Source organism: Adiantum capillus-veneris, chromosome 11 (genome assembly GCF_014529385.1).
Source record: "Adiantum capillus-veneris isolate H3 chromosome 11, ASM1452938v2, whole genome shotgun sequence".
Lineage (NCBI taxonomy): Eukaryota > Viridiplantae > Streptophyta > Polypodiopsida > Polypodiales > Pteridaceae > Adiantum > Adiantum capillus-veneris.
Window position 1 is genome coordinate 61332189 of NC_140941.1, and position 13033 is coordinate 61345221.

General features: G+C 47.7%; 1 protein-coding gene across 2 annotated transcripts in view; it reads left to right on the top strand.

Moving 5' to 3' along the window:
• Positions 1–13033, top strand: part of LOC147447317 (polyadenylate-binding protein RBP47B'-like) — a 96818-nt gene extending 83785 nt beyond the window's left edge. For both annotated transcript variants that reach the window (XM_086523160.1, XM_086523161.1), the window contains exons 8-9: positions 12380–12477; positions 12558–13033. In XM_086523160.1, the coding sequence (XP_086379286.1) occupies positions 12380–12477; positions 12558–12639 (180 nt within the window). In that variant the 3' untranslated portion in view covers positions 12640–13033. The remainder of the gene's footprint in view (positions 1–12379; positions 12478–12557) is intronic.

Consider the following 13033-nt stretch of genomic DNA (forward strand, 5'->3'; position numbering starts at 1 on the left):
AGAACTCTCGCCAACCTCAAACACCGTAGGTATTGCCTGTCTGTCCTGCGAAGAGGAACCCTCTTCCATAATGCCTTTCCCTTTGTCGGACATTGTTGCTAAATTGGCTTTATCTAACAGGAAAATAATTCTAAATGAATTATTGGATTTGTAAGTGAGGGGGTTTTCTCGCTTGGAACACCAAGGAAAAATAATTTTTAATGGATTATTGGAATTTTAAGTGAGGGGGTTTTTCTCACTGGAGACATCCGAGTACAGAGTATTCCTAGTGCGTCATTCAGAGTAATGACGGGAGCACTGTGAAAGGAAATATCTGTAAGGCCAACAGGAACGGGTACTTCTGATGCGTCACATCGGATAGGTGACAGGGAGCATCGGGAAGAAGTATCTGACCATCCGGGGACGGACATCTTTGATGCGTCATAGGATGGGTGACATACATCATCGTGAAGGAGATTGTATCGTAAGTTCGATTCGAAAGGACTAGGTGATGGGTTTTCTTGATGCGTCACAAGGTGGGTGACGGGTGCATCAGAAAGGGGATATCCATAGTTGAGAGGAAATTTCGAACTGTGTTAGAATTATGCACAAGGAAAAGCAAGCACTTGAATGAAGATGGGTTCAAAGGAAATTTTGAGGAAAAACAGATGCTTTTTGAGGAAAGTGGGATTGCTTTTCGGGAAAGCAGATGCTTTCCCGCGTGCAAATCTATGTCTGCATTACAACTGTGTCCAAGGACGCCTGGGAAGTGCTGTGAAAGCATTGTTTTTAACTTATAAGGTTTTATTGAGTTTTTGGACAGATTCAGACCATTTTTAAAAGGTGACCGGCTGCCCACTTATTTTTGGACAGATTCAGACCATTTTTAAAAGGTGACCGGCTGCCCACTTAATAAGTGGGCAGCCTATGATTAAATAAAGCTGTAAAAACCAGCCAACGATTTTTCTCTCTTTTTTTTCAAGAAAAAAAAAAAAAAAAACCCACGAAAAACGGTCTCGATCTCTATGCAAGTAGCCAATGCTCTGCTATCTTTGCCGTGGCCAGGGAGCTATAAAAGCATCACACGCCCTCTCCTAGAGGGAAGACCAATTTTCGCAAGGAGGAGATGATGCTGTAGATTTCAGCTGAAAAGAAGACGTTGCTGGTGATGCCCATGGCTGTCCCAAGTGTACCAGATGTCGCCAAGACCCAGTGCGCGAGTTCCCTCGCAAAGAAGTGCCTACGGAGCAAGTTTCCGTCGCGACAAGCTGCTGTTTTTCTCTGTTTTCAGCCTATAAACGTCGTAGACGGGGCTGATTTACGAGAAGGAACCCGAGAACACACCTCTTTTGTGTGTAGGATTAGAAGAGAGGATTTTCTATGTAGAGATCTCTTCCGAGGAATTTCTTTTTCGAGCATCGACTTTGAAGGTAACGATTTTCATGTTATGATCTCTAAGTATTTGTTTGCAAGTGTCCTTCCTCTCAGTGAGGGAGTAGGAGCAGAGTAAGACATGAGCCTCTGCAAAGAGAAAGCGCTCTAAGGAACTAGAGGAGGGTGAGATCCAGAGGCGAGAACCTTGATTCTCGAGGATTTGGAATAAGGAACGGAAGTTCTTGGAATAGGGTTTTGCCCTAGGAATAGGAAGTCGAGGCTTCCACGAACCATCAAGTCTTATTCTAGAATGAACGTGGTAATACGTTCGGTTCAAGTGCTTGTATAGACTTCTCCTCAGTAATAAAGATACTATTACAGGGGGGGACCAGCCCATCTTTTGGTCCCAGTACTGTGTCAATCCTCTCTCTCTCTCTCTGTCTATCTATTTCTCTCTATATCTCCTTGCTTCAGTACTAAGTGATAAATTCTATTTATCCGAGTATATTCTATATTGCTATGCGCTCCCGTTTGTGACAGCCATAGTGTAATCCCACGTTCCTGTACAGTGTGTTCACCAAAACTGAACCGAGGCTTTCTTCTTGAGGGAAAAGTGATTCTGTCCCGGCGATGGAACCATGAAACTGGCCCGTAGGGCGGTAGACTTTGGCTTTCACTTGAAACTTTACTTTAGACTTTAGGGGACAGAGAAACTTTGCAAATAAAACTTGTAGCTGGAATTAACACTTCGAACACACTCGCCTTGGAAGCTAGAGCACTCCAAGCAAACGCCGACAACTTGTTGGCCCCAAAGGCTGGTGCCTCTTTCGGTATTTCTTTTTTTTTTTTCGAGAAAACGATCCTACTATTAGTTAATAAAACTGCCCATAGGGCTACAACCACCTCTACTAGAGAGAGCTACATCAACCATAAGGGGAGACTCTCTCAATGAAAAAACAACATTTGTACAATGAGGGCTAAATCAAGAGATGGGAGGTGGGAAAAGGCACACAGGTGGGCGGTAGTGCCATCTGGGCTCGCCTGCGACCATGGTGAAGAACGGCCCAGGGCGCTAGAGTCGAAGGAATTCCTCTGTGCGCTCGCATGCGATCAGAGTTTCCTTAAAGTCTCTCAAATTGTCCCCTGAGAGTATAAAATCAACTCCAGCCAAAAATCTCGAACAGTCTTCGCTGGTGGCACTAGGCGAGCCTCGAAGATGCAGAAGCAGCAGGCCTACCAAATGAACCAGAGTGTCAGGCAACAGACGAGCTCCCAACACACCTCTCTCTCACTGCACCACTCCTGTGGGGTAAGTTCCGTAGCAGGCTGGAGTGTAGGACGACCCCCTGTATCACTATCATCCTGTTGGTGGAGGTTAGCTCAAACTGTAGTGCAGGGCCCGTGAGTGTGGATCAAGCAGTTGCCCCCCAAGTGTACTGTCGTGCTGTGGAAAGAGCTGGCATCAATCGAAGGACCCGAAGCCAAACCTGCTGTGCCATAGGACAGTCCCATAGACAAAGACACTGACTCTCCAAAGGATGGCCACAAGCTGCGCATGCTGTCGGAAGGCCACTGTGTACTAGCCAACTCCCCACTGCTGTAGCTCTGTGTGCAACTAGCCATTGGAACAAAGTGACTCGCCGCGGCTGTCTGGCGTACCACATCCTCGCCCAAAAGTCTGACAAGAACTCAGCTGTGAGACCCTCCTCCTGCCAATGAGGTGCTGTAGTAGGACGAGCCTCTCTCCGTGCTGCCAGTATGTGACGTCCCAGATGAACGATGTACTGAAAGAAAGGGACCCTTGGATGGTCGGCTGAGGAGAAAGGGTCCCTCCAAAACCACTCTCTAGGATCCCACTACGCTCGTGCAAGTGGACAACTCTCCCAAGCCCAAAGCCTCCAATGGCCTGTCTCAAGAGCTGCTGGGTCAGGATCGATGACACAAGTCTCTCGTAGATGTCCACTACTCGGATCCTCTGAAAACAACTCTCTGCAACCTTGGAGCCTCTACTGAAATTCTGTGAAGTCAACCCTTGCCTTGTATCTCGAAGAACATGGAGGTTAGAGTCTCTGAGCAAGCATGAAGTGCGATGAGGACCTCCAGTCGCGTGAAGGCCGTCATCCATCTGGGAGCTACTGACTCTAGAGGTGTGAGCCACTCAGCTGGTATTGGCTCTACAATGTTCTAACACATGCTCTGCACCCTCTCATGCCCTGCAACTGGATGCTTTGTAACTATTGTGGCAAAACTGAGAACTGAAACCAGTCACTTAGAGTGCGTGCTAGACCCTCTGCCATGGGACCCCAAGAAACATGAGGCCTACTACCAACCAATTGGCCTCCCTGAGTGCTGACCAAGGGGTTCCAAACAAGGGGTTGTCTCAAGTGCTCCTCCGTGAAGGTGGGCTGGTGCTGCTACAGGCCTCTCCGCAGCTGCTCCCAAGAGCGAAGTAGTCTCACAACAAAACGATCCTCCAGTCTCCTGCTCAGACCAACTCTGCGTATCTCTGTGAAGATACACATGAGGGAAGGTCTCTAAGGGCCTCTTGCCTGAGGTACTCGAGCTCTAAGCTGTTGAAGCAAAAACTCCTTCCAGGGCTCCTCCCTTGGAAGAAGTCCTCTAACAACAAACTTCTCAAGATGGGCTGTGCTGTGCTGTGCTGTGCTGGGTCTATGATCCCCAACCCCCCCTGAGAACAAGGTAGAGTGATGACCTACCAGGCTACTTTGGCCCGGGCTATCTGAATGTCGCGTCGTGACCAAAGAAAGTTCCTAATCAGCCTCTCTACTTGCCTGATGCAGGAGCTCGAAAAGATCCAACAAGATGTAATGTACCACATAGTAGCCAACGACACCTGGTTGGCCACTACAATTCTGCCTGCCAAAGAGAGTCGTGCCGAACTCCAATGTAACAACTTCCTCCTGATGGACAGGAGGAGGGGAGCAATTTGCTGCTCAGGAGACAAGTCCAGGCCAACCTAACAGCCCAAGTATCGAACTGCAGTTCGTGGGGAGATCCATCTAAAACCCTTACGTGGCATCCAGTTAGGCGTAGGAGCACTACCAACGGAGAAAGCCACTATCTTCCTCTAGTTGATCAGTGCACTTGATGCACAACAAAACGTCTCTAGAGCTTGCTCACACCTGTGCAGGGTTGCCTCTTGGCCCTCCAAGTACAAAGTTGAGTCGTTTGCAAACTCAACATCCGGTAGCTCATCGCCCCGAATAGGGAGCGCTAAGCCACGTAGACCAACCTGCTGTGAAACCAAGAATCTGCTCATCGCGTCAGCATAGAACAGAAAGAGGAAGGGGGGCAAGAGGGCAGCCCTGCTTTATTGAACATGTGAGCATGAAACGGTCTCCTCTACCCCATGCCAAAAGCACCTGACTGTGTGCACGTTTGTGGACAGCTGACACACCTCTCATCCAAGCATTTGAGAAGCCTATCCTGCGTAGATTGCTCTCCAAAAAGTCCCAGTCAACTCTTATCGTAGGCCTTCTCAAATCCAGAAGAAGTATCACTAGATCCTCACCACGGAGGCGTGCAAGTGCAGATGCCTCCCAAAAAGTGAAGATGTTGTCAAGGATACTGCGCTCCTTGACAAAACCTGTGTGGGTCCCATGTATAATGATCTCTAGAAGTGGTTGAATCCTCAAGCTCAGAGCCTTCGCTAGAATTTTGTAGGCTGAGTTGAGGATGGTGATGGGCCGCGATTGCCGAATCTCATCCAAGGAGCCACCATCCTTGGGAATGAGGTAGATTAGGTCCTCACTCATGCTGTCAGGTATCTCTCCTGTGTGTAAGATGTATTGAAAAGCGTTGCAGAGGTATGAGTCAAGCAAGTCCCAACACACTTAATAAAAAATTGGGAGTCAAACCATCATCACCGGGACAGCTATCTCAGGGAAGTGCTCTGAGGGCCGCATGGAGCTCCTCTAGCTGAAGAGGCATCTCAAGGCTCTGGCGCATCTCGTTAGTCACAAGACATGGCATTTGTGCTCAAATCTGCTCTCTGCATGCATCTTGACGCTCTGACTGAGGCTTTGCTAACAACATGTCACGGTAAAAGTCAGTAGCAACTGCACGCATGTCCTTTGGCTCTGAAGCATTTGACCCGTAAGGCCTCCGCACAACTGGCTAACATTGGCGTGTGCATGCCGGGGTCCCATTGTCTCAAAGAACGCCCTTGTCACTCTGTCATGCACATGGGTCCACTAAGATGCTTGTCGATGGAAAAAAAACTCATGATGCCTCTCCTCTATGTAGGCAAGCTCTTGGCGAGCGTGTTGCAAGTGCTCCTCCAACCAAGGACTGTCTGGGTGCTGCTCCTGCATCGTTTGAAAGGAAGCAACGCCCCGTCGGAGACGTTGCTCCTTCTCCCTCGCTGCAGCCAGGGTGGCCGTAGACTCCTGAAGAAAGAAACGACTAAATTGAGCGAGTGGTGTCTCTTTGGACAGAGGGCTTGGCCACTCTGTCAGCAGGAGTCTTGCGAGTCCAAGCCCTCTGTCCAAAGACACACCACTCGCTCTTTGAGCTCGAAGTCCAACAAGAACCTGCGTAGCATCATGCTGCTCTTGCATCCTCTGAAAGGAAGCAACGCCCCATCGGAGACGCTGCTCCTTCTCCCTTGCTGCAGCCAGGCGCGGGCCGTAGACTTCTGAAGAAAGAAACGTCTAAATTAAGCAAGTCCAAAGGCCACTCTGTCAGCAGGAGAGTCTTGCATGTCCAAGCCCTTTGTCCAAAGAGACACCACTCGCTCTTTGAGCTCAAAGTCCAACAAGAACCTCTGAGAGATGTGTAGCATCGTGCTCCCCCTCCTCTGTCGATCTATCACAATGAGGATCACTGGTGCATGGTCCGAAAAAGATGTCCCAACCAAAATGCAAACTGACCCACCGAAGTCACAGAAGTGGTCACTAGCGTAGAAGCGATCTATCCGAGATAGATTCACTCCTCCCACTCTGTGGTCCAAACGAGAGAAGGCCAGGTTGTCTAGGGGCCTCACAAAGCTAGAGTGCTGCCAAACATTTGAAACCCTCAAAGTCATACAGAGCCTCTCCCAAGCTGTCAACTCAGCTGCGTGCACAGTAGCATGGGGGCTACCTCCAATCTTGTCAGAGGGGTCCTCCAGCACGTTGAAGTCACCCCCAATGCACCATTGCTCTGCATGCAACAGAGACTCTACAATGTGAGACCAAAACTCTGCACGTGCACTTGCCACATTGGTCGCATAGATGTTCAAGAAACCCAAGAGGCAGCCCTGAACCTGCATAGTAATCCACTGAGCCCTGCCAGACACAATAATACGTCTGTCCACAATGGCCATTGGCCTGCTGCCAAGAGTCGGCAATAATCATACATACCTCTCCTTGGATACCACCAGGTCCAAATGCAACTGACCAAACTGTCTCATATCGCCCACGCAAAAGCTGACCGCATTGTCTAATGCGGCTCTTTACAAAGATGATGCTCCTGCAGCATAAGAAGATCAATCTCGCCGCCCACAATGCATAGCTGAAGCTCTTGACGCAATTGACTCCTTTGGCGCTGAAACTTGGACCCACCTAATCCCTGCACGTTCTATGAGACGATCCTCATGGAGAACGAGAGAGAACTGATGCTGCAACAGCAACTAACCGTGCTATCTTTGAGGGTGACTTGGATGGGGAATAATCCACATCCAATCGTCCCCGAGATAGACGTGACTGCAAAGAGTGTCTAACCCAGGCCCAAGAAGAGCGAGTCGTGTGCAGGGAAACCTCCTTTGTCCAGGAGTCCTCATGTATGCGTACATAGCATGGCGGGCTCTGCGTGTCAGCAAAGAAGTGTACCACAATGTGTCTACATCTTGCCGAGTCTGGAGATGTCAATGAAAACTTGGCCAACGGCCATAGAGTCTATACCAGGTCTGTAACCCCCAGGTCTCCCATGTGGTGAGAGAATTCGAGGGCCTGTGCTTGTAGCCACTCCATCATTGAGTCCAAAGTCCACTCAGATTGGTCCCTGCCACATAGGGGAAAAGAGAAGCCAACCGCTGAGTCCAGGGCCTCTAGAGTCTATCCCTCTAGCTGCAAGGAACAGTACATGAACTCTGAAACAAGCTGCCTCAAAGTCTGGTGAAGGGTCGCCGAGAAAACGTGTGAAGTCGTAGGCAAAGAAGTCTCACCTACGACGAATGTCGAAGCTCGTGAGTCCACGAGGAACTGTTACAAAGGGAGACGTCTGTAGGCGGCTCATTGCAATGGCCTTGAACGCCATTTCAGAAGCCACACCGGAGAAGCTGAACGTTGAGGATCTTGCCCACCTTTTTCTAAAAGGGGTGCTTGGAGGAGATCACGCACCTCTCCTTTGCTAGGTCGGGTGTCAATGATCTTGTAGATGACGGAGGTCGCTTGAAGGCACTCCACCTCTGCGGCTAGGCTCGCTTGCTCCGTCGGCGAGAGAGCAAGTTGGATGGTGGGCTCTAGAGGGTCGGGCGAGGGGGCTTTTGGAGAGTCCCTCTGGGGCGGAGCGTGAGCCTCCATCTGTGTCTATTGCTGTGAGTAATGCGGATCAAGAGAACCATACGACTTCCGAGAGAACTGCGACGGTGAAGGACAAGCCCTCAAGGTCAAGGTGCCAGCAGAAACGAAGGCACCATGTCACAAATTGATGATATGGCAGTGCCCAGACACACACAGTACAGACGCCTGTTGTTGACGTGGCTGAAAGTACGGATTTCCGCGTTTAGCACTGACAACTGCTGACGTGGCAGGCTGTACGGAAATCCCGCTTTTTACATCGATAGGCTGATGTGAAAGACCTGTATGGATTCTCCGCGTTTTTACGCTGGCGGGCTGCACGGATTTCCGCAGCTGATACTAAGTGCTACTGGTAGATTTTTATTAAGATGCTTTTGAAGCTCAAGGCTTTTGAGTTTAATGCTTTTGGGGGCTCTGCTTTTAGCATTCCTTGTAACCTTTAAGTTGAACCTAAGGGGGCTCACTCTGCGGAGCATCTGGACGCAGAGTCTGAGAGCGAGCACCCCCAGACAGTTGTACTTATCTCAAAGATTAATATAAAAAGAAATACCGAAAGGGGTGCCAATCTTTATGGCCAATATCTCTTGGCATGGAACTACGCCATGGGCCGTGTCGACTCTCTTAATTTGTGAAGTGTTTTGAAGTGAATCTCTGCTGTGTCGTGGTAGAATCTTGGCTTGGGGTGTCAAAGTTTGTTACAAAACCTGGCAAGAATCTGTAGCATGCTGAATTCTCTGTTTTCTGCTCTGAATTGCACCAGATCACCTATTTAACGATGCCCTCACTTCCTCGGTATTAGGGACCCATTAGGGCGGAAACCGGAAACTTGCAAATTTACACAGCAGGCTGTAATTTCCTGTTTTGGGCTCCGTTTCACGAGCCGAATGCATCTGTAGCGAGCCCTCGTACTCCTGCATTTGTTGGGCTACTTGCCCTCTGAATCGGACAAGATTTCTCGAGAGAAATCTCTTCGAATTCACCTGTACGTGTGGGGAATTAGCAATTAGCTAATCCGGTACATGGACAAGAGGCTCTTGCCTCGGCATACGTGCATGAACCCACGTAACTGTAGATACAGATGAGCAGCCCTTGAGCGGGGCATCACGATTTTGTATTCAAAAGGGAGTGAGGTGCACGAGAGCGGAATCATCGTGCTACATAGTGAGAAGGCAAGCTTTCCATTAAAGCTTCATCACCTGCACCAACTACTCACACACACATTCTGTAGTTACTTAATGACTCAAAATCAGCCTCTCCTCTTGAAATGGGCGCCCCGTCTTCATGCAAGTTGGGAAAACTGCTCAGGAGCCACCATGTGTCCACTTTGCCTCTTTTGAGTTAATTTCCTAGTACCCACCGACTTTTAAGTGTAGCGAGGGGCCTAAATAACCTTGAACTGAGCCTAGACATACTTTTACTGCTCGGATTCCAGTGCCGGTCGGCCCGACCAACTCGTGGCGACCAGTCCTTTCCATCTGCGGGTGAAACTCTTGGCCGTTGGCTGTCTCACACTAGCCATACAATGTCCGACCATTTGCAACTTCAAAAAGAGGGTCCCAAAAATTAAATAAAAATCATTGGAAAGAAACCAACAACTAAGTTTAGCAGTTGCCACGTCCTTGTGATGTACCCCCCTCTTGAAATCGCAAATGTCCTTGAATGCATGCCATATATACTTGCCATTGATGATCTTGTGTTGTTAACACCCTTTTATCATCGCATGTTGCCATTGATGATCTTGTGTTGTTAACACCCTTTTATCATCGCATGTACCCGCAAGAAAGGTCATAACCCATAGATACAAATGACTTAATGAGACCTTCATACTTGTCATTTCCATTTATTATAGAAGTGAACATTATACCTTTAACACTTGAAGAGCGATGCACTTCTATTACAATGAATCCATATGTACACTTGATGTGCTAGCTCTATCATTACCCCTCCTTTGCACACGTTGCGTTGGGGCATACGTGGGCTGTAACCCAAAGGCGTCAAGGTAAAGCTGCAATATATTTGGTGACTCTGATAGTTCATGCTCTTCCGTCCACTTTGCATCCATAGGTGGATAGTTCTTGAACTTCACCAAATAGCGTCTTGCAACGTGTCCCTTAACTTTTCTTTCCTCATGTGCCGAAATCTGCTAAGGAACCAAATTCTCATCAAGTTCATCAACTTCTGGCTGATCCTCCTGTGGCATATCTCACGGCACACCTCGACATCCCGGCCGAGGGGCCTAAACCCTAAGAAGCAGGGGCAATAGAAGAAGGTGAATCAGAAGAAGTTTCCACCAACTTATGGGACCCCGTCCGATGGGCCCCAAGTGCTTAGGGGTATAATAATAAAATAAAGCAGCTTACACACACACACACACACACACACACACACACAATCATTGCGCTACTGGGTTGATGACGTGGCAGTTGCACGGCACCTTCGGATTTTGTGCTGACATGATGACGTGGCAGCAATACGGATTTTTGCGTTCTGTGCTGATAGGTGCTGACGTGGCAGTGTACGGAATCCCTTGTTTTGCGTGGACAGCTTTGGACTAGATGCTATTGAGTTTATAGCTTTTCATGTAAACTGCTTTTAAGAGGCCAATAACCTTTAAATATGTGCCATGGGCTCATTCTATGGTACGCTTCCGGGTGAAGGTGCAAAGTGTGGAGTACCGACTTGTTCAGAGTTGAAGCAATATAAAGAAATACCGAAAGGGTGCCAAGGTTTCGGGCCAGTCCTCTCTCGGGGTGGAACTCCCCCCGTCTCGTGTTTCGTGCACTCTCTATCTCTTTTAGTTCAGTTGTTATTTGAAGTGCTTAAAGTCGTTCAATCTGTTCTTTTCCGTTGGCGTGTGGTGCCCGTCCCCGTTACAGCTGTGACTCTTTGATACCTTGGTAGCTTTAGCTATGTTCTATGGGGTTCACGTTTGGGGACCCTTCGTAGGTCAGGATGGGTGGAGAGGTATGGAGAGGCCCTTGGTAGCTATGATTTCTCGGCTGATTAGAGCCAAGGCCTCCGTGCTACACGAGATCATTAGAGCGGAGTTCCTATGGAGATAGAGGCGCTTACCAGATCAGTCTCCTTTATGCATAGCTTATGGGATACTAGCAGAGACAAATATGCCATAATGACCCTTGAGTCCTCCAGACAATTAGCTTTATAGGGGGACACATCATGCTGGTATGCGCAAATGTCGTCATGGTTCCAGATACATGGCCTCATCATGGACAAATTACCTCCTTTTCAGTACTCCCTTGATGCACCATTGTTGTCTCTTACACGGATGGAGATTACTAGACTCATTCGCCAGGACCTGACCCAGTTGGACACCAGGAGGGGGATATGGATAGAGCCGGCACAAGAGTTGGGCACGAAGATGGCTTTCTACAAAGAGCATATGTTCTCCAACTCACACAGGATGGGTTTGTGATTTGACCCAGCTATATGGATACACATCTATCTCATGGGTTATGGTATGGGTGAAAGCATGTATTGGTGGTACCACTATTTCACTTTTTGGTGGTTGGCTTAGCAAAAAGTAGGACACGGTAAAAATTTTGCAAATCTTATCAAAATTTTGCGGACATTGCAATTTTAGATTCTCCATGTCAAAAGCTTTCCAATGATATACAACATGGTTGGTATGTTCATACAGAACATGGGGATCCTTAAGTTGCTATCAAAATGATGTCCAAGACACCGCTTTTTGGACCACCAATACATGCTTTAACCTGTATGCCATTGGTCAGATATGGACATCCTCACACCAGCTTGAGATTGAGACTGGTAGATTTAGAGGGATACCAACAGCCAACAGGATGCATTATATATATCAGTTACAATGTACTACGAGATACGGGGTCACTTCTTGTGTTTCTTCAGAGAAGGATTCAGACCTTTCTCCAGAGTTATGAGATATCAGGACCAGAGATGTCTTGGACTGTATCTACTTGAGTTACACAAATACAGAGACAGTCTACTAAGGAGATCTAGAGAGAGACAATCCCAGAGATAGATTACTGATTTCTTCACACGAGACGCTGGACAATTAGAGGAGTAGCCAACAGTGCAAAGCTCAGCTCTTACTCACACTCGTGGTACTCTCATTGATCGAGCATCATGGCTAGGGAAATCGAGACGCCCATAGGAGCGTCACAACATCGACGAAAATTACAACAGAGGATTCGAGCCATGCTAGCTCGACATCCAGAATGCATATGAGGATGAACTCATCACCCATCATATCACCCTTTTGTATTGGGCACACATTGTATCTGTGATCACACATACCATACATATTTCCAATCAGTAGCACCTCTAGTTTCACTTTAGTATCCCTCTTTTTATGTACCCAGACATGGTATTAGATTCATCAGTTTGGTCTCATAGGTCATTTTGGCCTTTTCGAAGATGTTATTATATCATTTTATTCTCTCTCTCTCTCTCTCTCTCTCTCTCTCTCTCTGTGAGTAAAATATTTACCCTTTTTTTGTGGTGTATAGATGGATGCTCAGGTTGGAGCTGAAGGCATTGTTGGTCAAGCTCAAGAGTACAGAGAGGAGGAAAAGCAGGACCTTTTGGCACTTCCTGATGTAGATAAGTGAGCAATCACTCTGTTGCGGTTTTCTTTAAATTGAGCTCCTCACCAGTGGCTTATGTCTACTCTCTGTTTTGGTGCAGATTGAATATTGCATACCTTGATCTACACGAGCGTCCAGCGTTAGGCCATCATCTTTGGTTGACAACTTCAGAAATCATGTAACCGGATCAAGAAGATCCATTTCTTGTAAGCTAACATTGACGTATGCCAAGTTTAACCTCCTTGTTGAGCCTTTCTTTTTGGTGAGATAAAGAACGTCATTACAAGGGGAGGCAAAATTTTTCGGAGGTGGTAGCCCACTTGATGCTGCTAGGTGCGTTTTTGCTGCATTGCGAGCAGGTGGCCTATGTAAAATGTTTCCCAAGATTCAGCAGGTCAAAGATATTTGCATAAAAAAAAGCTTGTAATACAAGGTTGTCATTGCATTTCAGGGTGGATCTGAGTGACCTCAGATTAACATCATTCTCTGATGCTACTTTTTATGTGCTCAGAGTCAGAAAAGGCTGATAACTTTCGTTTCTTGGCCTTAAAAAAAAAAAAAAAACTTCTTCCCAAA